This window comes from Phaethon aethereus, assembly GCF_964289735.1.
Source record: "Phaethon aethereus genome assembly, chromosome: 1".
Taxonomy (NCBI): Eukaryota; Metazoa; Chordata; class Aves; order Phaethontiformes; family Phaethontidae; genus Phaethon; species Phaethon aethereus.
In genome coordinates this window covers 53,269,401-53,295,351 of record NC_138575.1, presented here as the reverse complement: position 1 = coordinate 53,295,351, position 25,951 = coordinate 53,269,401, and the positions used below count along the sequence as shown (strand labels likewise).

The following is a 25,951-nucleotide window of genomic DNA, read 5'->3' as shown; positions in this document are numbered from 1 at the left end:
TTTTTTTTTTTTTTAAAAAGGCCAAAATACATCCTTTTAATCACTCTTGCTATAATCACCTCCTTTTGGGAATTAAAACATTATACAGTTCCGAGTCAAGAAAACAAATGATCTACAAATACCCAAGATACTTGTCTAATTCCCTGCTGTCATCTGGGTATACTAGCAAGAACACTTGGGGAACAAATCAAGAGATGCAAATATGCAAAGTTACTTCCTTAAGAATGCAAAGCATGTAGAAGAACAGTAAGGTATTTTTTGCTACCTTCAACTACTACTGTCTTCACAAACTGTGTGGTCAATATGTCAAGCTTACAGATACTATGAACTTTTTTATAAGTCCTCTACACTGTGTGTTAAGTTACTAAAAAAAAAAAACAAACTTTTCACCATGAAGTTATGTAATATAGAAATATTTTTAAAAGCTTATGAAAGCAGTAGAACTGCAGACATTTAAAGTCCTGTCCCTAATATTAAAGGCTACTTGAACACCTGGTTTTACTACAAGACTGTATTTTCATGTCATTAACTGACATGAAAAAAAAAAGGAACAGTCTCTTTTTAAAAATAGTTAAAGATAGGGAAAAAGGTATAGATACAACATATAAAAATAAGTTATTATATATATTATGGCTTTCTCATTTAGTGGAAGAGTGCCATCATGGATTTAAACACTAGATGTTGTAACTAATTAACTCACCATGCTCTCAGACTTTCCTTGTGTGAGTTTTAATAATTGTGTGAAAAGAAACAACCAAATATTAGTAAGAAAATTAAGAAGCCTCCAGAACAATTTAAATAGCAAGAAGCACTTGTAGGAGAAGTCTTCTTTCAGTGACGTTTTTTTCTTTACTTTAAAATTTTGATTTAATTTTTGAATAAATTTTAAATTGAAGTTTTAATTTAATTTAACCTCTTGGCACAAATAAGGGCCAAGACAAACCTCCCATGAACTTCAGCAGAGTCAAGACTTCATACTGAGCTTCATTTCAGAAATGTTTATACACAAGTATGATACCATTATGCTACTGACGTAATGATTTCTCTTTAACGTTTGTTACGTTAATCATACAGCTAAGTTACTAATTAGATTCGGTATGCAGCTATCTCAAAAAGGCTGCAATGATGCTATAAAAACACGCTTCAAAACTACAACACAACTGCTCAATATTAAGTGTTATCCACTATGAATAAAAAGGAAGGGGTGGGGCACAAAAGATGTTTGAGTCAAAGACTGAAAGACCCCATCTACACCATGCTATATTAGTAATGGCTGAGTACAGTTACATTTTGAAGTCCAAAGTTGCATTCAAATTGAACCAGCTATGACAATATTCAAATACATGTAAATAAAAAGAACTCTAGTTTCATAGCTAAAGTTGTAATAAAAACCTCACAGTGCAGTTAAAGTAGCATTTGCAACAACAAAGTTCACAGCAGTCAAGCACAAATTTTAGACTTAGGAATATAGTAAGAAAGATCAGGGCACTGAATTTGGGAATATTTTCAAGCTCTAGTTTTACTCAGGATAGAAGAGCTGCCAGTTGAATAAAGTTAACTGAATACTGTACTTTCCAGCTCCTTATAAACAAGGCTCCATGTCACGCAGAAGATGAGCTTTCTCTCCCATTTTTCTCCAAGAAAAGTATCTGAAAGGCAAGCTACAGTGATTGTTTCTGACAACAGTAAAATTAAGAAAGCAGATAAAAAAGTAGGTATATAAAAATTCTTCAGAAAAGGTATCCGTCCTGGTTTGATTTTGTCTATAAAAAGGCACTTCATGTATTGTTAAAACTCTATTAATGTACTTATCCTTTTAGTTTTTCCATTAGAAGGATGTATTTCGAGGTGGTTAGCACAAGTATGCAAGTATTCTTTATACGGTGTTTATCCATTACAAATTTTATAATTACATATAGTATCTTATACCATTTATTTAGAAGAAAAAGATTCATGTTCGAAATAATAGCAGGTCTTCATAGAATCCTTCAGTGACAATGGATGATCTGTCATAAGCAACACGCCACCTGTAGTGAGTTCATGCTAATAAAATCAGCAGTGTAAGTTTTTCAGAAGTGAGTCCTCAGTCTTTTGTTTTCCTCTCGTAGTCTCTCAATTTCAGCTACTAAGCTTTCGTTTACAGAATATCTTTCAAGTAAAGTGTGCATTTCATTCTAGAGAAAAAAAAAGTCCCAATCAGTAGCTATAAAGTTAATTATTCCAGTTCTATCCTATCCATTTTCATATCCCTTTTGAAAATTAAATAACCTAGATAATAGTGTTTTTAAAAACTTTTGATAAGAAAAGTAAGGGTTTTTTATGCTGACATACAGTATTTTGATCATTAACACATTAGTGAATATTTTATCAAAGGATATTTTGCACTTCTTCAGGACGAGACTCTACTAATGCAGGTTCCATTAAAATGTTCAGTACCAAGACAAGGTCTTTTTAATGCAGATCAAAAGAACAAAGATTCATAAAAAGGTGAAGTTAAAGAACACAGAACACAGTTCAGTATGTATGCAGTACCTCTAAGTGAAGATTTCTATTCAAATTTCATCTATCTCCTCCTTACCCTAGCTCTTGGTCCTTTCCAAAGGACAATTGAATTTGTTTCCCTTTTGTCTTTTTATAACTCCTGAAATACGGAATTCATGATACCTACCCAATGGATATGTTCCATTTATTTATCAAACATAAAACAGTTTAACAAACTCCAATTCTTAGTTTCTCCCTCTTTCAAATCCAATCCTCCCCTTCTTGCTCTTAATAAGCAAAATTGATTTTCAGTTTTGAGAGAAGTTGGCATGCCTTGGTATTACTCAAAATGAAAACTGACGACATTTCCCACCGTGCTCTTTGTACCTACCAACTGCATGTGGAACTGCTTGATCATCTCCACTTGCAAATTCACAATATCTCGGTGGCATGCTTCTCTGGGGGAAGAATTGCAAAAGGACAATGCGTAGTTTTATTTAGGAAGCAGAAATTCTCTCCAAGCCTCAGCATCCAGAACTCCACACTTCCTCACTTTCATAACATTGTGAAACATGACTAAAAATCCTTAAATCATGAAACATGATCCTCTACCACTTATTTTCTGAAATACTTTTGTTTATGACACTGACTTTCATAAGTACCGTTTTTTTGCTGTACAAAAAGACAGAATCTTTTCTGTTTAGAAGTATAAATATATACATGGCAATATCAAGATTGTTTTCACTTGCAAGCTCTAAACTTATCTCATTTTCACCATTCAAAGCTGATTTTCAATCCCTCGATCACAAGTACCACAGAAAAAGATATTTGGCTGTAACTGAAGATGCAGCTTTTCAGTATATCACTTTCAGCACTCTTTTGTAAGAGGGCCCAAAACATTGACTGTGGTAAGTGATACATTATCCTCAAGCCCACAGAATGCTCCAGGTTAATCTACGTAAGAATTAGTGGCAGTGGGGGTTTTTTGTCAATTCATGGGCAATAATTCCACACTACAAGAACCAAGCTTGGAAATACCCTCTGAACACTACACTAATACAAGCATTCCAGACACTGAGGAAGAACAAGGAAACCAGCTCACCAAAGAGCAGGCAAGCTTGTATGCTCTTCTGAACAGCACATCACAGTGCAATCATCTGAGACCGAATACTGTGCTATGGGTACCAACAGCCTGAGAAGGTAAGGCATTTCTTAAGTAGACACAGACAGATCTTATTTCATTCTCCTTTCCTGAAACATATAGCAAACCCAAAGGGGATATATTCTTCACTTTCTATTTCCACAGGTTATTGTGCTTCAAAACTCCTATTGGAGGCAAACAACCTTCTTTGAGTGTATTGAGTATAGATGCCAGCTGGCAGCTTAGAAACCCAAAGATGCAGATTATCTCCCAAAGACACAAAGATCAAGAAACAAGCAGCTTTTTGGAACCAAATGAGTTACATATTCCTCCTGGTCCTTTTCTAAGGTCCTTATTTTTTCCCCATTACTTGAAGAAGAATGGATTTCTGCCAAGAGCAATAAAAATCCTTTCCTCAGATTCTAGAGGGTGAAAGGTATTTATATCAATGAGAAGCTTGCAATGTCTCCTTTCCCTTTTACTGACCTCAGTACCAACAATCTTTTACAGTCAGTTTGGATGTATCCACAATTTACAACTGGGAAGAGATCCAGCAGAGCCTTCCAGCCACTTCAGGAAGCGTAGGTCAGAAGAGAAATGCAATCGCTGAGGCTCCAGATCTCAGATACTGGCAGTACAAGACTGACAAGCATACCTTTCAACACTGGGATGCCTGAACACAGACATTACAGAAAAACCATCTGCAATCCATAGACTACATTTTAATTCATGTGAAAGTTACAGTTTTTAATCGGATGTGTGATTACCACCAAAAAATCCCAGGAGAGTTTTACTATACTATATTCTTATTTAAAGACATTCGATGTACTTTGTTGGCAGATACAGAACAGCCATAGCACACAGACCTACTAAGCTAGTTTTGCATTGCTTTTTGTCATCAAGACAGCAACCCTTCCCCTGCCCAGCAATCCTTTTCCCCTCCAACATCTCAGTCAACCTACTTCATCTTAAACATGGGTTGGAAAGCGATCCCCTAGATACAGTTCTCTCAACTGCACCATCTCCTTCAAACTCCACTCTAAATCCATGCTAATATGACTTCTTTCATGACAAGTAGAATGTTAGTTAGGTATTCACAAACCATCACTTAAAGCACAGACATTATCTTAATGTAAAGCTTCACCAGTAGAAATACACACAGTATTATAACTTTTACATGCCAAGCTAGCAACAGTCAAAGCCAATACAAGACAACTGTCTATATCAAACACTCCACAATGTCAACTTTAAGAGAAATTTCTCCTGCTGGGACAGAGGATGAGTGGGGAAGGAAAGAAATCACCACACTGCTTCATGAAAGCAGTAAGGACCTACCTTGTTATGCAGATAAATTTACCATCCGAGAAGATGTATTCAAACACTCATTCCAAAAACACGTTAGCAAAGCCACACATTAACAACCTCAGAGACATCAGTCGAATTAGTCATCAGAGCTATTAAAAAGGGCTATCAATGGTGTCATTTTCTAATGCAAGTAGAAATTTTTAAAACAGATGTTAGAACATCTTACTGTCATTAAAAACAAAAATGTTCTGCATGAATACCAGTACCTGAAATCATCCATTGTTTCTTGAATCATATTCTGAATGAAGTTTATTTGGATTGATGTCAGAGGTGCATTTGGTCTGCTACTCCCAATGGTTTCTACTATTTTTTCTGACAATGAACTGGCAACTCCAGCAGTGACAGGTGATGTTATATTTGGACCTTTACAATCAAAAATAAAATAAAATTTAAAAATAAATTTAATTTTTTAAAAAAGTCAGTATAATGGAGTAGAAGAGGGTTTTTTTATTTGTCTTGAGGCTTGTCAATATTTTTATCTCAAATATTGCATAGTAAAAAAAAAAGTAATTTAGATTTAGAATGAGTTTTTTCAGAGGCAACTAGAGAAGTTCTAGGAGGGCGAACTGGATTTACAGAAGAATCAACACCGGATGTTCTGTTTTAATACTAGGGCCATTTTATCAGGTTTCACATCAGTTCATAATCAACCATGCCTAAAACTTATCCAAAATGATCAACTTACTTGTTGAGGTAGTACCATTAACTGGTAGATCATATGCAGGATGGGCCTGAATATTCTTCACTAGTCTCTCATTTGTATCAGGAGCCTTTACAGCAGTAGATGATGGTGGAGGACTTAAAGTTACAGATTCTGCACTTGATGAGCTTGATTTTGAAAGCTGGTAACAACAACAACAACAACAGTAATTCTACTTATTACAATTATCTAATTGCACTTGAAGACTAAGTTTTCAGGATCAAACATTTTTGTTTTTATGAATCTACTCATAAATATATGCTTTTCAATTTCTAGCAAGACATCTTAAAAATTGATTGCTAAAACATTGAAAATTGCCTCAAGTGTGCACACACAAAAGGAGTACAAAAGGCAGGGGCCTCTCAACTTGCACATCAAACATTTCGTGTCAAAGTTATAAACATCATTCCTAGCAAACTCAAGACTTCTCAAAAGCAATACAAAAGGAGCTAGGATCTCAGCAGAAGTATATAAAAAATAGCTCAAGAAGGAAGGAGGAGATGGAGAACAGGGAAAGAAGGGAGGGTGGAATTGACCTAATAAGCAACAATCATATTTGTACAACCAACTAATGATCGTTCTTGATTTTCTAGAAAAATCAAAATATTCCTCAGGCTAGCCCAGTTTTGTTTCGTGTGAACTTTTATAAACTGAGCTCATTTAATGAGAAACCCACATTTATCTTGCATTGCTGAAAGCAAACACGCTTAAACCGAGTAACATTTTACAGATGTGTCAACAGTGTGAACAGAGTTGCAAAATAAGCTTAGCTGGGACACTGTTAAGGATTTTTTTCTTCAAGTGGTAGTGTTCTGTCAAGATTCTAAAAAGACCACTCATAACAAGAATTAGTATAATATACCTGCTTTAAGACTTCTTTAGATTCTTGTTTTCCAAGATGTATTTTCTTAGTGTCAGTCTCTGGATGTTCTTCTTCTTCTTTAATTGGAGATCCCAAAAGTGCATGTAATGGGCTAGACTGTATCGCTTGTGCACTACTGCCAACAGGGTTTCTTTTTACTGGAAGGGCAGTGGTGAGCTGTGGAAGAAAATCCAAACCCAAAAGGTAGGACTGAAAATCCAGACCTAAAAAGGAAAAAGGAACAGTGAAACACACAGGTCAAAAAACAAACACACACAACAAACTGGCGTCCCAATAAAAATGCCCACACACCCACAAAAAACAAATTAAAAAAATGACCCAAAAATGCCACAAAAACTAAATCCCTCAATCCAGCTTACACTGTCATTGTCCCTATGAATGTAAGAAGGCATGAAAAGCCTCCATCAAGGAAAAACAAAACCCCTTTAGGATCATACTCTTGGATTTCCTGTTACTGTGTTGTGTCTTAGCACCTCAATGTGCTAGACAATTTCCAGAGTAGGTCATTTGTTTCGGTGTCTGCTTTCATCATTTGTTTTATTTTCAACGGTACAACAAAATTAGCACGTAAGAACTAGCGTGGGCCTCCAAAGGCCTATCACTGACAAAGAAAAATGAAAGTATGTTTACCATCTCCTTTTCCTTGAGGATCTTCATTTGCTTTACTTGCAATAATATCTACAAAATACCAGAACACAGACAGATTGAGTGTTTATTAAATGAAATTGATATTAATATTTGTATAATTGCATCGAGTTCATAATCAAAGACAAATTAAAATACCAAGTAGGTACAGTGGTTGGTAACACATGAATGTCAAAATGTTATGCTATATGCAGATGAATGATGCTTTACAACTTTCAGTATTGACAACTTACCATCTCTGACTGGAGAAAACACATCTCCTAAACTATTTCGACCCAAATCATCAAAATTATTTAAATCAGCACTTTTCCCATGATCTGTTTCTTTAGATGGAATCACATCCAAGCTGCAACTATGGGGAAAACCTTAAAAGGACAGTAACATTCAGTTAGTAATTGACATTTTCCAAAAATAACATACATTATCCCTAAACGATCTCAGAGCAAGCATGATGCCCAGTAAGTCCACCAAGCTACTTTAGAACCTTCTACAGATTTCAGTTAGGGGGTCAACTTTAACTTCCTCATTTGGACTGTCATCATAGGTGAATATAAAGACAAGCTAAGATACTTATTAACAAAAATAAAATACAGTTGGTTTCCTTTCTTCTTTTTAAAAAGGAGAGTTGTCAAACCGGAGAATGCACTCATTTTCAGGTAACTCTACCTAATGGATGCAGCAGATTTATGATGTATCACGTGAAATGAAAACTAATGAATGCACTTTCTGCTGGTGATCATACTCAGATGATCAAAATTTAAATTTATTCTGCAAGAAGAGAAATCTGCTTCACTGGAGTCGTTAAGCATTCTAAGGGAAATTCTATGAAACATCTATTTTAAAGCTTACCTGATGTTAGGCTATTCTCTGCTTATTTCTAATATTAGGAAATTAGAGTGGGGTTACAGTTGCAGACAAAAGAAACTTGTTCCTAGGCCTTTCCCCACTCCACCCTCAAGCCCATCCCTGACCCAATCCAGGGGAAAAAAGTTGACTTTTGTAGGTATGGTAGAAGGGACAGTTGGCTGAAGAATGAAGCATATCTTAAGTCCAAACAAGCCCCAGTAATTATTCAAAGTACAGCTTTTAGATGAGAAATACACAAAGAAATGAACTGCTAAGATAACGACCTAAATAACTTTCACAATTTAGTATGTTTGAAAATCAGATCAGGAAGACTGTAAGCAAGCCACTATTCTGCCCTCATTGAACTCCTAACTCTAGGAGTGCCTAAATTTTGCTTCTGTAAGTTAAGATCTAGGCAAATAGCATGAGTGTTGTGCAATCCATAAATAATTCTCCTATAAATAAATTACCTGTACATCCAAAAGCTTTACTTTGTACCTACTTTAATTAAAACAAACAAGCCACTGTTCATAAAAACCTCTAACTACTTCTCTACATGGGATTACCTGTTCAAGTGATCCAAATGTGTCTCTGTGGATGACTACAATTAATCATGTCCAAGTATTTACATAAACTGGGACCTGAGTTAGGTTTAAGATTTCAGTTGTAAGTGTATTAATATAGCACATTTTCTACTCTTCAGATGTGTCAGTTGTGACAGGATTGCACTTGCTAGTTAAGTAAATACTTGGCATACCGAGTCAAACTAGAAGTGTAATATCAACCTGTGCCAGAATCTACAGAGGATTTACACGGAAAAAGCATAATATAAAATAGGGCAAAATGTCTTTTGTATATTGTATATTTTTATATTATTGTATATTTTTATATTTTGTATATTTTTACCCATACCCAGTAATCTAAATGTAGTAAGGACCTAAACCAGGGGACGGCTGTTAAATAGAAGTTTATGGGAAGCCAGTTCACAGTACATCCAAACTTCTCATCACATTCTGAATTAATTTATACTTTTGTACCTTAAAATACCTGTGACAAAAAGCCCTAATCCATTTATAAGCTGTATGAACAGATTTTTTTTGTTTTAAATATGCTATCAGATCACCTTACTGAATGTCCCTTGCTTCTCCGAATTTAAACCCCATAATCAGGGTCTAGAAGAGCTTCCAGAAAACAAATGCAGTTTGAGGTCTCTCATCCATTCCCATTTTCAAGTTTAAAGGCCGTATCTTCTGAAGGATACGGAGGTCTTTACTTCTATAAAGTGAACATTCAATTTAGTGAAAAATATTTGTTTGTCTTGGTAGGCCTTTCTTTTCTTACAACATGTATTTATTATGCATGGTCACATTTAAGGGTAACAGCCATTACATCTTCAAGTAAAGATAATAAATCATATATTTTAATGGAAGTAAATGTTCCACAACATTCAATAATGTTGATTAGCAACACTTACATACATAGGAAGCATTCTACTTTACCTCGTAATTCACTGCATACCCAAGGGAGGTCATTAATACGTATCTCCATGGACTGCAGTGGCTTATTGCCTAATTACTGTTGCTAAATGTATTTCTCTTTATTTAAAAAAGGGAGGGGAAACTGCTGTTGCATTAAAATAGCTTGAGGATTTTTTCAAGAATCAAAAACTAACAGTGTTACCGATTTGACCATATTTTCAGAATTCTTGAATTAAATAAAATTTTAAGAGCACATTTCACATAGTGGCAGAATTTTAGAATAATGCTTAGAATTCTTATAAAGAGCTTGCTAATTTCAGAAGCATAAATAGCAAGTACAGTTATACAACTAATCATACTTCCAACTATATTTAACATCTTTCCTACCATGTGATCTTGGAATCATGCTTCACACAAAAATACAGTTCAGTTCTCACTTGGGTCTTTGGGCTAGTTTTTTTTCTTCCCTGTGTTTTGTTTGGTTGGTTTTTTTAGATGAGGTCTGTTACTCTGGTTTATTAATAGAATTACAAACCATTAGCTCTGCATTCCATACAGACATTGTGTCAGAAAATACATTAGTACATAAGGATAATCTACAGGAAGTCAGAACGCAAGAGATTAGCCCCTCTATGTGGGGCTATCACCACATCACCATAGAGTTTTCTCCTTTAAAGTTTAAATACAAACTTTTACTTCAAGTCCAGAATTTTAGACTTCACATGTGTAAAGCTTGTAGTTAGACCCAATTCACTTCCCACAGTCTCAAAGCACAGCTAATGCAGTAGGGGAGGGAAAAGAAGGTACAGACGTGCATGCATATATGCACAGTTCTTTCAAACACTCTTCCCCCAGTGAAATTTTTATACCGCAATGGTCAAGGCATGAAATATTCCTTCCATCTTCTACATTATGCCAAATATGATTATAAGAGTAAGAAGAATAACACTACCTGTTTTCTCCTGAAGAACCTCTCCTCCCTTATTCTCATTTGGCAATGCCAAATGAGATGAAACTGTTGCTGATGCTTGAGAGGCAATGTTTTTCATGCCAATATTTTGAATTCCTCCAAGATTACTACCAGTTTTGACTTCTACTCTTTTGGATACAGGTTTATTTGAAGAACTCGTGAGATTAGACTGAGGAAAAAAATAGAATGAATTAAGAGAAATTATTATTCTGTCAGCTAAGAAGTAAAATTATAAACCAATATTCTTTCTGTTTCAAAATACTAAAAAAAAAAAATCAGTTCAAGTTGCAAAGGTTGCCTAGGAGATATGCTTTTACCAATATAAAAAAAAGTATCTTAATGTAACTTCAAAGAACATGGGAAACATCTGTATTATTTTATGAAGACTTTGGGGACCTGCAAAAGAATAGCAGCAGAGCTTAAGGTAACAATGGAGTGACCTGGCACAATCCAATTTTGATCCTAGGCTTAAGCATGGGAAAAATAAGAGATTACATTATTAGGGACTCCAAATTGCAAAGCAATAGTCAACCACTAGCAGCAAGTGTGCTAGAAGAGGAAAGCCTCAGAGTGGTAGAGAATCCACTTCAGAGGTTCTCTCCGTCTCCACTGAATGGACGTGTGGGGCTTCTGGATAGAGTAGAGCCTAAGTCAGTCTGGGAAGAACCTCTTAAGTGTTCTCTATTATTTAATCAACTTCTCCACCATTTATACATGCCTGCAAAAGACCATATATAAGACCATGCAAAATACTTCAAGACAGGCAGCTGTGTCTTTTCTTCTTAAGTGGAAGGGCCGTTACAGACCTTTCTGTTACTGCGTACAAATGAATCTAAGGTGCCACAAACTGAACTGTGGCAGCGTATTCACACCAGGAAATTTAAGACTAAAGTTTCACTGATTTCTACACCGATGCCAGGGGTGGGGGGAATTCCACATTAAAGCCCCCTAAAATGCACTTAAGATGGAGCAATTTATAATTTCGATGTTGGTATGAACCATTTTTTTGATATCTATAATGCTTAGAAATTGAATGGTAACATTTTTTTTTACAACTCAAACTTATGTTTGCTTCACTAATCTGCATATTGAGCAAAAAAAGGGAATTTTTTTTTACCTTGGAAAAAGTGCTACTGAACTGAAGACGTATGCATTTCACACAGCCTTTGTGAGCAGTAACTGTTTTCACTGGTGATGTCAGTTGTCTTAAGTCGTACTGGCAGATTTTTCCCCGGGAACATCCTATAGCCAAAGTAGTACCATCAGGCATGAAGTCTACTGTTGTCAGTGGAAAATCAGCTACTATTGTTGTCAGTAATCTTCAAAGAGGAGAGAGGATAGGATAAAGAAGCTTTTAGAGTTCAAAAGTTAGACTTTTCAAAACAGACCACCTAAAAAAAATAATATAAAAGCTTTCATTATTCAGCTACAGGTCAGTAGTTCCCCTTCTCCAGTGACAATACTCTCCCATATTTAAGGCTCACTACCTCAGCAACTCTCTGCATCACAGTTATGTCTTGTATCTTGAACTAGAAAAGCAGGCAAGCTAAGCTCAGGTGGCTGCAGGTCCTCACAGGCTGTACTGCCCCTCACAGAAGCCAACTGCTCTGCATCAACAAGAAAAACCCATACACAAGCACCTGGGAGTGGTCACTCATATGCAGCACCTCAGTTAGTTCCCACATACCTTCTTTCTTTTTTATTGTTTGGTTGGTTGTCTTTTTTTTTTTTTTTTAATGAAAATGCAAAATAGACTACGGGACATGTTCTCCAGTAGCGATATACAAACCACTTCAACCATTCTGAATGTGGTCTGAATTAAATATTTCATGTCATAGTTAGGCATGCTTTTTCAGTTTATAAAAAACAAATAAGGATCCTATAAAATCAATATACTCACTTTTTACTTGAAGTGTCATAGAGAATAATTCTTTTATCCAAACCTACAGTTACAAGCAGCAGCTTATTGACTGGAGAAAAGCAGATTTCTGAAGCTGGTGCTTTATGAGTATTTTCAAAATTATGATATGGGTTCTGGCTATTTACATCCCATAGAGTTACATTTCCACTGTCAGAAACACTGCCCAGCAAAGATTTCTTAAAGGTTGAATATTTCAAGTGTCGAACAGGCTGTAAAACAGACATTAAAAATGAATTGTAATACCACTATTAAACACTATATTAAATTGTTTTATAAACATACAAATACATTAGGAATACAACTGTTGCATTAAATTGAAGTAGTTTACAAGGGCTGGCCACTCTAAAAAATAATGAGTTAAAAAAAAAGTTCATTTCGCATTACAATGCCATTTTTGCTGTTGGAGGGCAGACCTTTTTTTTTGTGTGTGTGTGTGTGTACCAGTATAGGGTACCATATGAGCTAATCAGCAAAATGAAGGACAAGGAAAAAAAAAGACGACTCCTAGAAAAGTTTCTTGATTTTTCAGCAAGTATCATGCCATCATACACACTACCATAAAAACCCCACACCACATCTAAAATTAAAGGAGTGAAAAGCTACATTATTTCACTGATTGGTCTCCTGCCAAGAATGTTAAACTTAATTCCCCTCCACTGATTTTAAGGACTTGGGTATAAGCCAATTTGATAAGACACATAGACTCCAGAGTTATGCAAGTGTGTAGATCCTGCATAAGAACAGAATTCACACTGTGAGCTAGGACCACAGAAGAGAATAATCTGCCTGGTTCATCACATGCAGCCTTGCTATCACAGAACCATGTAATACAGGAACCTAACTGGCCTTTCAGAAGCAGGTAAGTATTTTGTTTCCACCGTATTGCTTCAGAACCTCACTGCTCTTATGCTAAATTACAATACTTAATTTTCAGATTAATTTTATTTATGACCCATTTGCACCAATTCATTCCTGTGACAATAATGCCCTTAACACTTTAATAGTTTCCTAACTCCCCAGCGCTGCTTTTCCCTGTTTTAATAAACAGCCACCTCAACTTCTTTCAGGCTTTATTTTGATATAAGCAGTAAATGAGACTCAGTCTCCTCAGGCTGTTTTTCCAGTATCATCACAGTCTCTTTGCAGCTCTCCCAGTTTGAATCTTTCTTGAATATGGACATCCAAAATTTCATATGATCCTCACAACTTTTTGCTACTGCCTTTGCAAAGGCAGTAACACTTCCTCCGTTTTGTACTGTAAATACTAATCCTGACATATCCTAGATCGCATTTTCTTTTTTGTGACCCAATCTGTTTTGGTTGCTCATGGTCATTTTATGTTCAAGAAGCCCAAATCCTTCTTACCTTTGGGAATTTTCAAATCCTAGTCTAATAAGAAAAGTCTCAGTTGTAACCTAAGTCAGGTGCATTGATTTCTATACTGTCATAGTTGTTCCCATGTCTATTATTTCAATCATTTTTGGATACTGACACAATCCTCTCTCTTATGGGCAATACCTTCCAGCTGTGTCTCATTATAGCTCTACTTCTCATATCATAACCGTTACTGAAAATATTAAACAAGAGTAGTTACTGATAACCCAAACAAATATTTTCCTTCAGTATCACCTACTGTCTTCTTCTTTCTTATAACCAATTCCTTACCCATCCTCAATTCCTTTCTAACCTCCATCCACTCTAATATTTTCTCACAAGGCACTGAATCAAGTGCTTGACTCAAGTCCAGACAGATGAGAGCCATTACATTTTATTTGTCTGAAAATGCTCTCAAAAAGCTATCATATTATTCTAGTATAGACCATAGTGCAGTGCACTGTACTGGATTTTATCCTGTTTCTAACTTCATTTTAATGGAGATATATGTTGGTTCATATGCCTCCAATACGATTTCCAGCACTTACATTGCATGTCTCACTGGAAGCCTAATTCCTCCACAAAGAAGTGGCACCCTCAACTGCATATTCAAATAGGACAGGAAAACTTGTAATTAATATGATCCTCTACTGAACATGATGGAGACATTTTTTATCTACATTTTCCAGTTTATTTACATATAAAAAAGAAATATTGAGGGACTCAGGAATAACAGCTTCAATTACATACCTGATCTACATGGGAAACATACCTGTCCCTCACAGTTCTCTCAATTTTTCACCTCCAAATACCTTCCTCACCGCCCTGGCATCTGCTCATGTTCCATTTTCCTCCCTCCTCTGTCCTCCTGCCCACCAAGATTACTCTCTCCTAGCTCTCCTCAAACCTCCTTTGCTATCCTACCAAGTCTCCCATTTCCTTTTCTCATTTTGCCTCTAATCTCACAGGCCCAAGGCAAGTTTTCCATTTTCTTTCATATACATACCTTCCCCGTATTACCTCTGTTGCCCACTTCTCATTGAAGTCATGGTGTTTCCTCAGAGCAGCTCAACAATTTAATTTCAGGTTGTCAATGAAGGAGGTGTGAGGAAGCTCCTATTCATTCCTCATTTTCACCGAATTAGGTTAGCAACAAATTGCTCTTGCAACAATGCAATTGTTAGATCAGACTCAAGGAACAGGGGCGCTTAAATTTGTGCAAACTTTTATGAGACAGTCAAATGCATCATACTGGCGTCCCTGACAGTATGCCACATGTCCGAGTTTCAAACTCCTGCCCAGACAGCTGGAGGCATGAACCTCATTTCTGAAAGGCTGTTTGACAAGACAAAACCAAAACACTTCTCCTAGAAGTGAGTCAGTTTGAAGCTTTCTTTAAAAAATACTTTATCTGAGAAACATCTGGGTGAAAAAACACAGCTTTAAGCCTAGCACAGTTAGAAACAGCGGACAACCAAGCCTCATGTGGAAAACCATGAAGTATTAAGATGCAGGTGGTCAAACTACAGCACTTACAATAAGTCTTATCTACATTTTCCCTATTTCTCACCCCATCCATAATCAAAGAGAAAATTAGGCACTGTATTTTAGAAGGAGAATAGGCTTCATAAAGTAGCATTCGGTCTTCATCTTTAAAATATTAACTCTACATGAATTTTATAACAAAACAAACAAAAAACCTATATGCTATCCAGTGTTCACTGCAGTGAAGTTAAAACACATGTATAGACACTATGAAAGCTGACAAGTATACACAGAAAAATATCTTTTTTGACCCACTGCTGCAAGGGAATGGGACTCCTTGTAAGCAACAGAGGAACTATTATACTTGATCAGACATTCGAGCTATTTAATCCTGCATTGTAGGTACGAAAGTATTTGATACTGAAGTTCTGCAGAAGGTAAAAGGGACCCCTCCCCACACATGATAAGAGACAGAGCCAGGATAAGCTAGTGCTAGGCATAAGTCTCTTTCAATTAGTTAAAAACAAAAGTTATCTCCTTTATAGTATTCTTTTCAAGTTACTTTTCCAGCCTTCTCCCTCTGATTAAATTTATTGCCAAAGATGATGCTAAAATAAAAAAAATCATTATTTTTTAGCTGTGTGTTTACAAAGAAAATGTTACCTTTTATGTCACTGAATATAACATTTTAACATTTTTGTTTAACACTTAACATAAGAGTGTACACAGTTATTTCTTTCTATTGTCTTCAGTTCCTTTATTTTCTCTTTACCAGACTTCTTCCCTGCTTCTAATCCCTCTGTACCTCTGCCAGTTCTAATTCTGCAAACATTTTTGAGCTGTCACGCATACTATTCTCAGTCTATCAGATTCTATCATCTATTTTTAATGTTAATACACGTTTCTTTATCTTACTTCTTATACTTTCTAATGTCTTTGTTTATCTGACAAGAAATTAATACGTAGTCCAAACAGTCTTTAAAAAAATGTTGATTTTGGGGTGGCATGACAAAGTCACACAGAACTTTAGTACACTCCTAGTCAAGCTTTTCCGAAAGCAGCTGAATTTCGTTTGCCATCTCCCTTTTCCCAAGTTACAGTTTAGAAACAAGAGTTCTGTTACTTAGATTTTGAACACTGGGGCCTCCAACTCAGCCCAGCTGAAAACCGCCCCAATACAGTTCCTTGGCCTTGGTACTGCCAGCAATAGGAACCGTAAGACTAAAAAGTGCACACAACCCCTACGGTTTATATGGTTTCACTGCAAGGTTTACTAGTTACAAGAAAAAATTAGCTAAGGATGCAGGAGACAAGTTAAACGCTGTCACTTTTCTGAAAAGAAGCCCAAGAATATTTACAGATTACAATTTCATCCACAGAATGATGGCATTGATGGTGTGGGATTTGTTTCATAGGGAAAAAGGCAAAGGTGTGGGACATGTTTCATAGGGAAAAAGTCTGACTAGGCAAGCCTAAGTATCTTATCTGAATTGGATCTAGGGAGATATTTAAGATACTTCCTTTAAGTCAGTATAGCTGTTCACTTGCTGAAACTCAGTTGTCTGAAAAAAAATGCGAAGAGGGCATTTATTTTCTAATGATTTTAATTACTACTAATAAAATAATTTCAGGATTATTAAGAATGATGCAATTATTTGGAAAGAGTCATGTTTTGGAACTAACCTGTCAAGACTAGGGAGGAAAACGAAAACCAAAAACCCCAACAAACAACAAAAGCAGCAAATATGAAGCAGGTTTCACTACATGTTAGCAAGTACAACTCCTAATGATTTCTGGAAATTCTGTGCACACAGAACTACCAGAAACACATTTAGTGCAAGGTACTGAACCTGCAAAAAGGCAATTAAGTCCTCCTTGGAACATTTTACCAGTCACTGTAGCACAAAAAGCTATATACATCTTTTTGCCTTAGCTGTGATTGGAGTAGTTTTTCTGCAGAAAAGTACATTTTATCTTTAAGCTTCACAGTAAGACAGCCAAATGACGAACAGTGCACTTTAGAAAATGGTTGATCCATTGCTCGTTCCACTTAGGGTTTTTCACCGCTGGAAAGCAAGTGAAAAGCCCAAAACTAAACCAAAAGTAGTCTAGCATCCCTGATTACCTTAGGTAGAAAGGAGATTAAGAAACTATACTATCTTTAACTTAGCGAGCCTTGTAAGGAAGAAGGCAGATGTGAAGAAAGCTGATGGCTTTAAAAGCTAAAGACTATTTCACTATATGGAGTGACCAGAACTCATCACACATCTTTACAAATCAGCCAGCTGTTCAAACAACTAAACTAAATCCTGTTGCTAGGAGAATAGCACCAGGCAGTGAAGACTTGAACAAACATTATGTTTCAAAACAAATGTTAATTCATCCTCACAACAGTAAGCAGATAAGAATCTGGTAGTCTAAATGAATACCAACAGCAAAGACAAATTATGGGATCTGCAAACAACTCTGTGCAAGAACTCAACTCTAGTAAAGTACAAAGTTGTTTCTAAATAGAAATCAATTAATAGAATATAGGCCAATACTCATAGGAAAAGAAAATTGTTTAAAGTCACAGAAAACACTGCGACCTTGGGCTATTCTACTACTTGTAGAGTCTATATACAATATCTGATATTAACTGGCAAGGAAACTACATTCCATCATGCTGAATCAAACACAGCCAAGCTAAATTTTATAAGCTTAGTTTGACCTCACATTCCCCAATTGTAAAAAAAGTTACTAGGGAGCGATGACCCTTATTAAGCCAGACAGCTAGCGCCAGGATCAAGCAGGGCAATACACTGTGTATCTATTCAAGCTTATTCTTAGAAAACTGGGCCCCTAAACTGTAAGTCGAGTAAAGGCTTTTAAATTTGATAGAATTACACAAGTCTCCAGATATTTGCTTCACTGCACAATTAATCCTGCAATTCTCTACAAGCACCAATTAAAAACCAAAATCAAAAATAAAGCTATTTTTGCACATAAGAGCAAAGATAATTTTTAGGATGTAAGATAAGCTGATAAACCGGGACCTCCAAGTAGCCATCCCATTACATCATTATAGCTCGATTCTATTTTAAATTAAGGCTCCAATCAAATAACTGCCCCCCTTTAGAAAATGTTATAGACCCTTCAAAAAGTGAAGAGTAGCTCTGTGCTTGCAATTACTTTGATTTAACACTTCAAATATCTTTACCCATCTTAAAGGTCACTCAGCTTTGCAGTAGGCCTCTTGATTTCATCTGCCAAAATAGCTATTCACTGCATCACTTATTCCTCATCAGTTTTTGGTGTAAAGAGTTGAATATATCAAACAGGTTGATGCAAATCACCCTCATAAGAATTTCTTCATTGTCCAATTAACTAGCAGCATAGTCCCCACTCTGGATATTCACTTCAGCTGTGTAATCCAGCCATGGATTTCCCTGTAGCTCCTGCCTCACATCCACGTTTTTCATAAGACCACAACAATCAAATCAGAAAAATGGACTGACTATATAGATGGATTTTTAAGATCAAAGTATGAACTACAATTTTGCTTCAATATAAGTATGAGACTGGTGATAAATCAAAGACACTGCAGCACCTAAGAGCAGAGTTAGTTTGAATTTAACAGAGATTTTTCAACAGAAAGTATACCACAATTCCTGCGATGCTATAAAGTCATAAGGGATTCTTCATCAAGTTATATTGTTCATGCTAGACAGGAGAAAAATTTAACTTCACACTCTATCTGCAATCTAGAACTGAAAAAACTGTTGCAGTAACAGAAAATACCTAAATCACAACTTCAGTATTCCCTGTGACATTAAAGGTCAGGTTTAGGACCAAAGCAACAGTTCTGCATCCCCTAGGCAGCTCCTACCTCTGTAAAAATAACTCGGTAAAAAAATAAAAGAATGCCCAGAACACAAACACTTAGCTCTGCCTAAGACAACATTCACACTAAGAATGCACACTGGCACTTCTAGTGGGACAACACAGCTCATTTACTACCACAGATGCCCTTACATCAAGGGAATTCCCCATACGATACCCACTAATCCTGCAATATCTTTTGAGTCTGCAGAAAGGAATTGCAGTGGAAACCCCTGACAAGCCACATGCTTTGTGTTTGTCTTTTGCACAGTTTTCCTTCAAATTAGTTATCCAAAATCTCACCTAAACACGTAAGTAGGTTATATAAAATCTCATTGCTTTTCTCTTTGAGCAGCTGTGCAATTTTACTCTCCAGATGAAATAAATTTATTATTTCCAAATGCAGGCTTATATTCACCCCTACTGTACAGATGGCTCTGTTCAGTTGTAAATCTAACTACTCTGGATAAGTCAGAACGCAGCCTACATGGCCTTTGTTCTTTGCAACAACATGCATCAAGCAGTGCACTGAAATCCTGCTTTGGTTTGTAAAGCCAACTGGTTTTTGTTCAGTTCTGAGATGTGTAGAAGTTTGTTCTTGAGGAACCAGAGTCTACAAAGTAAAATTTGCTGTAACCTGTATATAAAGGTACTTGAGAAATTTGTATTTCAATGTTAATTATAATTTGAGACTAGTATATACACAATGGTCTGCTTCTTTCCTTTCCATAAGTGCACTCTTAAAAATTAAAAGGAAACAGATTAACAAAACTTAAAAGCTCTTGATACGGACTTCCAATTTCTAAACACTGAATTAAAAGCTTCATACCTGAAAGGAACTTAATACAGATAGCCTACCTGACGGCTGCCATAACCAAAGGGAGTACTTGATAAGTTGGTGGTAACACTGTGTAGGATAATTTCACCACTCAAAGATCCAGAAGCAATGTAGCAATCATTCCAATTGTATGTAACACACGTGACTTCATCTTTATGATCCTGTGGGGGAGGGAGGTTAGGGAGAGAGGGTTAAAGACATTCAGGATAACCATATTCCTTCCTAATATGTGTTTTCGCATAAAAACTTCAGCCTGATGTTTCTTCCTGACCATCTGTAACATTTAAAAAGATTCTTTAAGAGTTATTACGGAATACCCCAGAAAACAGCAGCAGAACATACTGAAGATCAGACATTGTATTGTAATCACTGTCTGATTGTTTTCAGAAGATTGTTTTAATAAATTAGTAAAGATGATGCTATAATTACATACAATATATTAATACGACAACCATAGAGATATCTACCACGAGTGTCATTAATGTTATTTTGAAAGTAAAGTTTTCCAGAAACCAGGGATATTTGAATACACTTTCTGTTAATCTGATGTACTACTGCCAATTTCCTCTTATTTACCAAATAGCTTTTCAATGTAGTCATTTGCAATGATGATATTGTGTTTACTGGATACGTAGGGGAAGACAATCAAGTACTTCTAGCCCAAAAAGAAGAAAAAGATTAAAGTATTGTATTAGCTACTTAGTAATTTTGTTTCAAACTCTAACTTTAAAGGTCCAAGAAAAAAAGAATAAATCAAAGCTAAATTTCTATAGCCTCTTTAACAGTGGTCCTAAATGAGGGCAAATCATCTACTGACAGCATCACAGAAATATTCTATACTATCCTAAGTTTTGTGCACCGTAACAAGGTTTTAGAGAACTAAAAGATGACACGCACCTCCCATTTTTGTATAACATTAGTTCTACTACAGTATTCTACAAATACAAAAGTGTTTTCTAGTTTGACATATCAGAAATGGCAAATATCTGAAATGTTGCCCTTGGAAAAACCCCATCAGCGAATATCAATACAAATGCAAAAGATAAAAAGCCTATTCTGAAATTTTTATGACAGAATAATATATTGTATTTAAATGTAATCTATAAAATATATAATATATAATATTTAAACATACGTTATTCTAGAATTGTACTCTGAAGACGTTAAGTATGCTTGTTAAATTAAATTTGCTATTTACAGCACATAAAGAACACAAACTTGAACAAGACACATATGGGTGCTAGCTCCTACCTGTGAGCTTGATCCTACAGATGCATGACTTAGAGAAAGTATGTTTTTTACAGTTGGCAGCAAAACCTGGAAGTCATGAAAGCTACAGTTCTTCCTCAGACAAACTTACCTTAAGGCTACGGTAAGCCCTTCTGGATTTCAGATCCCAGATATTAACTGTGTTATCAAGGCCTCCACTCACAATATATGAAGAACTAGAATTCAAGCTTACACATGTCTGTTTTCCCTGATGGAGAAAGGGGGGGGAAAAAAAAAAAAGTATGTTAAAGATAATTAAGGGATTTATTCAAATCTACCTGAAAGCATGCTGATGGGCGTTTTCATCTTCATTAACACAGATAGTCCCACTGACCAATGGAACTATTGATACACTAGTCATTTCCCATCAACAGGCATTTAAAATCCAGTCCAGTTTGGACATGTTTAATACACTTTAAGATTTAAATACATTAATTAATAAACTCTCAAATGCTCACATTTTCCCACTCCCGTGTCAAAATTTTTTTAACACTTTTTCTTCCTATATGCATTTTCCCCTTAGATTATAGCTCTCTAAAGTGCAATGATAGACTTCTATTCAGGTACTGAGTTTTAAGAAGAAAATGCTAAGTTTTTTTCTAAACTCCTTAAAAGAAAATCAAAAAGTTGTCTAAGTCATGTACTTCACATTCCCTAAACATTATAAAGAATATTATAGCAGCAAACTTCATAACTCAGTGAAGTGATTCTTTTTAAAATAATCACTGAAGTACCAGCTTCTGAAAAAAATGTCAATCTTAATGATAGACCTACATTGATAGAGGACAAATTATTATTCAGTTTTATCATGTTGAAAATTCACTTTTAAGTTCCTGAGATTTGAATTAAGAAAAAACAAGTCCACCTAATTATTGACATGGTAAAATTGGAAATGATGGCATTAGTTATACATCAAATTCAGTGAAATCTCCAGGACAAACACTCCACCTTTGAAAGTGTTTGCTTCAGCAACCTAAAAGCCCGGTTTGAACACCTTTTCAGAAAATTTACAGACCAAATTAGCATTACAATAGCTAATAATAGCTATCCAAGGAGAATAATTAGAATGGTTTAGGACACTAACAAGTCATTCAAGTAACCCTGTCAAGAGACTCTTCTAAAACTAAGTCCAGCTTTCTGAAGAGTTAATAGCAGCACGCTTCCATTTAACAGGACCGTCCCCCCCGCCCCCCCGACCGTAACCGAAGTGCTGTTTCACCTGTTTCCAGAAGCTAGCACATGTACGTTCCAAGAACAACCTTTATACAGGGTTGATATAGATTCCTATGTTTTTCAATGTACAATTCACAGGAATGCATAATACTGACAATTCAAGTTGGAAATTAAGTTCAAACTTGAGCTCTGTTCGTCACCTACACATAGATCAAGTTTGAAGCACTGACTGCCTCGGGCTATCACGCTGAGCTTAACAGGCAAATTCCCCTCACAGAAAGCCACCAGCATCAGACGCTAGTACAACCGCATTTGAATTTTCTTACTGGTAGAACTATTATAGAAGCACTACTCCCCCCACCCTTTTTTATATAAAGAGTATGTGTTTAACTATACACAAGGAAATGTTTTTATATACATGTCATAACTCTAACAATACTAATATTAAATTGATCCCCACATGCGTAACAGATGCGATAAAACCAGTACAGAACACGGAGTGAGGAAGAAAAAAAAAGTGGAACAGCGTTAGTCATACTTACTCCTTCCGCTATTTCAAAGAGTGGAACAGGTTTGCTTTTACAGCTTGAAACAACTATTTTATCACCAGCAGCAGAAGCAGTGGCCAGGTATCTATCTTAGTCACAAGTTATGGACAATAATTCTATTATACTGGTGATTAATAAAACAACAGTAAGCTTCCCTTACTGAACAGAAGACAGATTGGTTAGACAGTCTAAAGCACCAAACCTTGAAGGGACCTAGAAATAGAAACATAAGGCTATTTTCCAAGCTCTCATTAAGAAGCTCTTGCATTAACTACAGCCCTTACTTCCAAATACAAAGCAGAGCAATTTCTTTGAGGGAAGAGAAATATCTGGCAGATATTATTTAAGAGCTCTTTACCACTAAGGCAGCTTATCCTGTCTACAATTTTGTTTGCTCACCACCCCAAAGACTAGAGTTCAAAGGAATGTCTGTTGCTGTTAGCAGACTATGGATTTAAAGAACAGTCTTGTTTGTTACAAACGTTAACTACTTCACCATTTAGTTTTTGGAGTACAATGAATGTTTGCTAATTTGTCTCCCTCTGAGGCAAAAAAAACAAACACCCAAAAAGAAACTTTTATGACACCGAGTAGCTCAAAGTAGTAAGAAAAGCCTTGAGTGTAGTACTACAGAGCAGGGAAACTGCCTCTGCACCCCCACCAAACTGAGTAATCATTTCGATCCGTGTCCTGTATGTCTTCAGGCCAATGCCCACTGTAATTTTATATTTGCTTATTTAAGAATACAGGTTAATTGGCTGGATTTAACGCCAAAGAACTCCTAGGGAGATTACTGCTTGCTATTTCTTTCATTATTTTAAGGCAACATTTTAGCTCACAGAATTATGCAGAACCAAAACTAATGCTTTACCCCTAACAAACACTCAAAAGTATATAGAGTAAGATACTTCATTGTTTCAGTTTAGGGGATCAAGAGGAGACTAGGCAGAAGAAAGCATGGCAAGACAGACTGTCTATAGCTGAAGTTTACTAAACAACACAAATATGTATGTGTGTATATATTTTATCTATGCTTTAATTTCTCTGCAAGCTCCATAGCTAAAACATTCATTTGTGCTCTGATTGCTTTAACTTTTTTCTCATACATCCACTTACTTGCAGACTTAGAGGACAGACATATTCAGAATTTGCAGGACTTAACTGTTATGTGCCAGCATCCTGTCCTCTTTTATACCAAGATCAGACATCACCACCTTTTCCCGTGACAGCCATGCAAGCTGTTCACCTGACACTGCACTGTTTTAATGAAATTTCTCATATATTCACCTAACAACTGGCACTTCCTATCATTGTGCCATAATAGGCTTCCAAGACAGAGGTGAAACATGTAAATGGGCCAGATCCATTGTTCATGCATAAATCACTACCAACCTATGGATGTTTTCTTATACATCCAACACATTTGTGCTTCCACTGTAAATTCTAGAAACAGCACAAAGAAAACTAGTGCCTAGAGAGTAAGAGGTAAGTGTATTCTATCAGACTATCAGAAACAATGAGAAAGCTGTTCATGGGGGGGAAAAAACAAAACACACCACCACCAACACCAAACCAAAATCTTTCATTACAATTTTCTTCTCTACACCTTGTATAGAATTTTACTACATTAGCAATTGCTTTGTTCAACCTTGTCAGTAAATTAAGCACTGCCTTGAAAGTGAATATTGTAATCAACTATTGAAGAAACAAATGAGTAAGCTTTACAGTTGGTAGGCAATTCAAGCATATCATAATCATTAAAAAAGTGTTAGCCTCCTAAAGGATGAGAATCTTCTTCAGAAGCATTTACCAGCATGAGTTTATTTTGTAAATCACTTCAACACAGAGAACAACAAAGTTTTCTTCACAATATATACAAATCTTTTTATGCAGGACTTCAAAACTGCATCAGGCCTGTGATTTACAGACACTTTAATTTAAAAAAAAAAAAATCACTGATGTTTTGCAGAACACCCAGAAAACTATGGCTGAAACTGTAAAGGATACTATTGCTGGCCCAACATAGTGAGCTGACTGGATGTGAGGGTGTATGTGGGTTGAACTGCTCCAGCACAGTTAGAGATGAGGAATCCCATATTTTAACGTCATCTCCTGATGAAGCAAAACGTATGCTTTCTTGCATGGCTGCACCTGTTTCGGCAAAAATAAAGTAAAAAAATGAAAATACATATATATAAAAAGAAAAAACATACAACAGGTCACTTCATGAGTCAAGAAGCATTTTATCTATGTCATTTACTACTGTTTTCTTGATAAAAGGGACATTTATTTAAAGAGTTACACAATTAGTACTGTTGAGCTGAATATGCCTCCAAAAGCAGTAAACACACCACACTTTTGTTACCTAAATTCTTGCAGGAAATGTACACTTTCCTCTTCACAGAGGACAAGCCATCCCCTCTATGGTATCGAGAGACTAAAATGATGCTTACATCTCCACAGTTTACAGCTGCCTAGCACGAAGCCGTATTTCAAGTACTCATTTCCCACCAGTAGATGGAGATACACAAGCTAGAATCAAACCGACTGTTGCAAGGAAAGGCTGAAAGTTTGGAACTTAGAGGACTCACTTCAGTGTTGATCTCACCACCCTACAGGAGACGCCCGAGAATCCTTAAAACTAAGACTTTAACAGTAGAATACGAGCGACGATGAGTCACTTTTCAACGCAGCTTACACTGGAAAAGACCGCCACTATTTGTTTTGACTGACACCGTTTTAAGAGTTCTAGGCTAAAAACGTTAGCCTAAACCTAAATTAGGCTAAAAACGGGTTTTAGCCAGGCTAACTGATTCGAGGTTTATTCTCAGCTTTTTAACTGCAGGTAATTTTAAACTAGCAACAAACCAGGACTCAGAAGGTAAAGTCTTTCTTCGCCTGAAAGCATAACCGCCCTTTTGCCAAAAGTTTCCGGGATGTTTCTACATCGCTTTAGGCCACTAACTCTCACTG

General features: G+C 36.1%; 1 protein-coding gene across 1 annotated transcript; it reads right to left on the bottom strand.

Annotated features, from left to right (window-relative positions):
- Positions 1–1,941: 1,941 nt before the first annotated feature.
- NEDD1 (NEDD1 gamma-tubulin ring complex targeting factor) lies at positions 1,942–25,778 on the bottom strand. Its single transcript, XM_082007668.1, has 14 exons — positions 24,986–25,778; positions 22,973–23,067; positions 21,349–21,465; positions 20,009–20,149; positions 12,410–12,639; positions 11,627–11,828; positions 10,492–10,678; positions 7,449–7,580; positions 7,201–7,248; positions 6,550–6,773; positions 5,673–5,829; positions 5,194–5,350; positions 2,873–2,939; positions 1,942–2,174 (listed from the first exon to the last, which is right to left on the bottom strand). Exons 1-14 carry the CDS (start codon positions 25,119–25,121, stop codon positions 2,070–2,072), a joined length of 1,998 nt encoding a protein of 665 aa, XP_081863794.1. The 5' UTR covers positions 25,122–25,778; the 3' UTR covers positions 1,942–2,069.
- Positions 25,779–25,951: the final 173 nt, after the last annotated feature.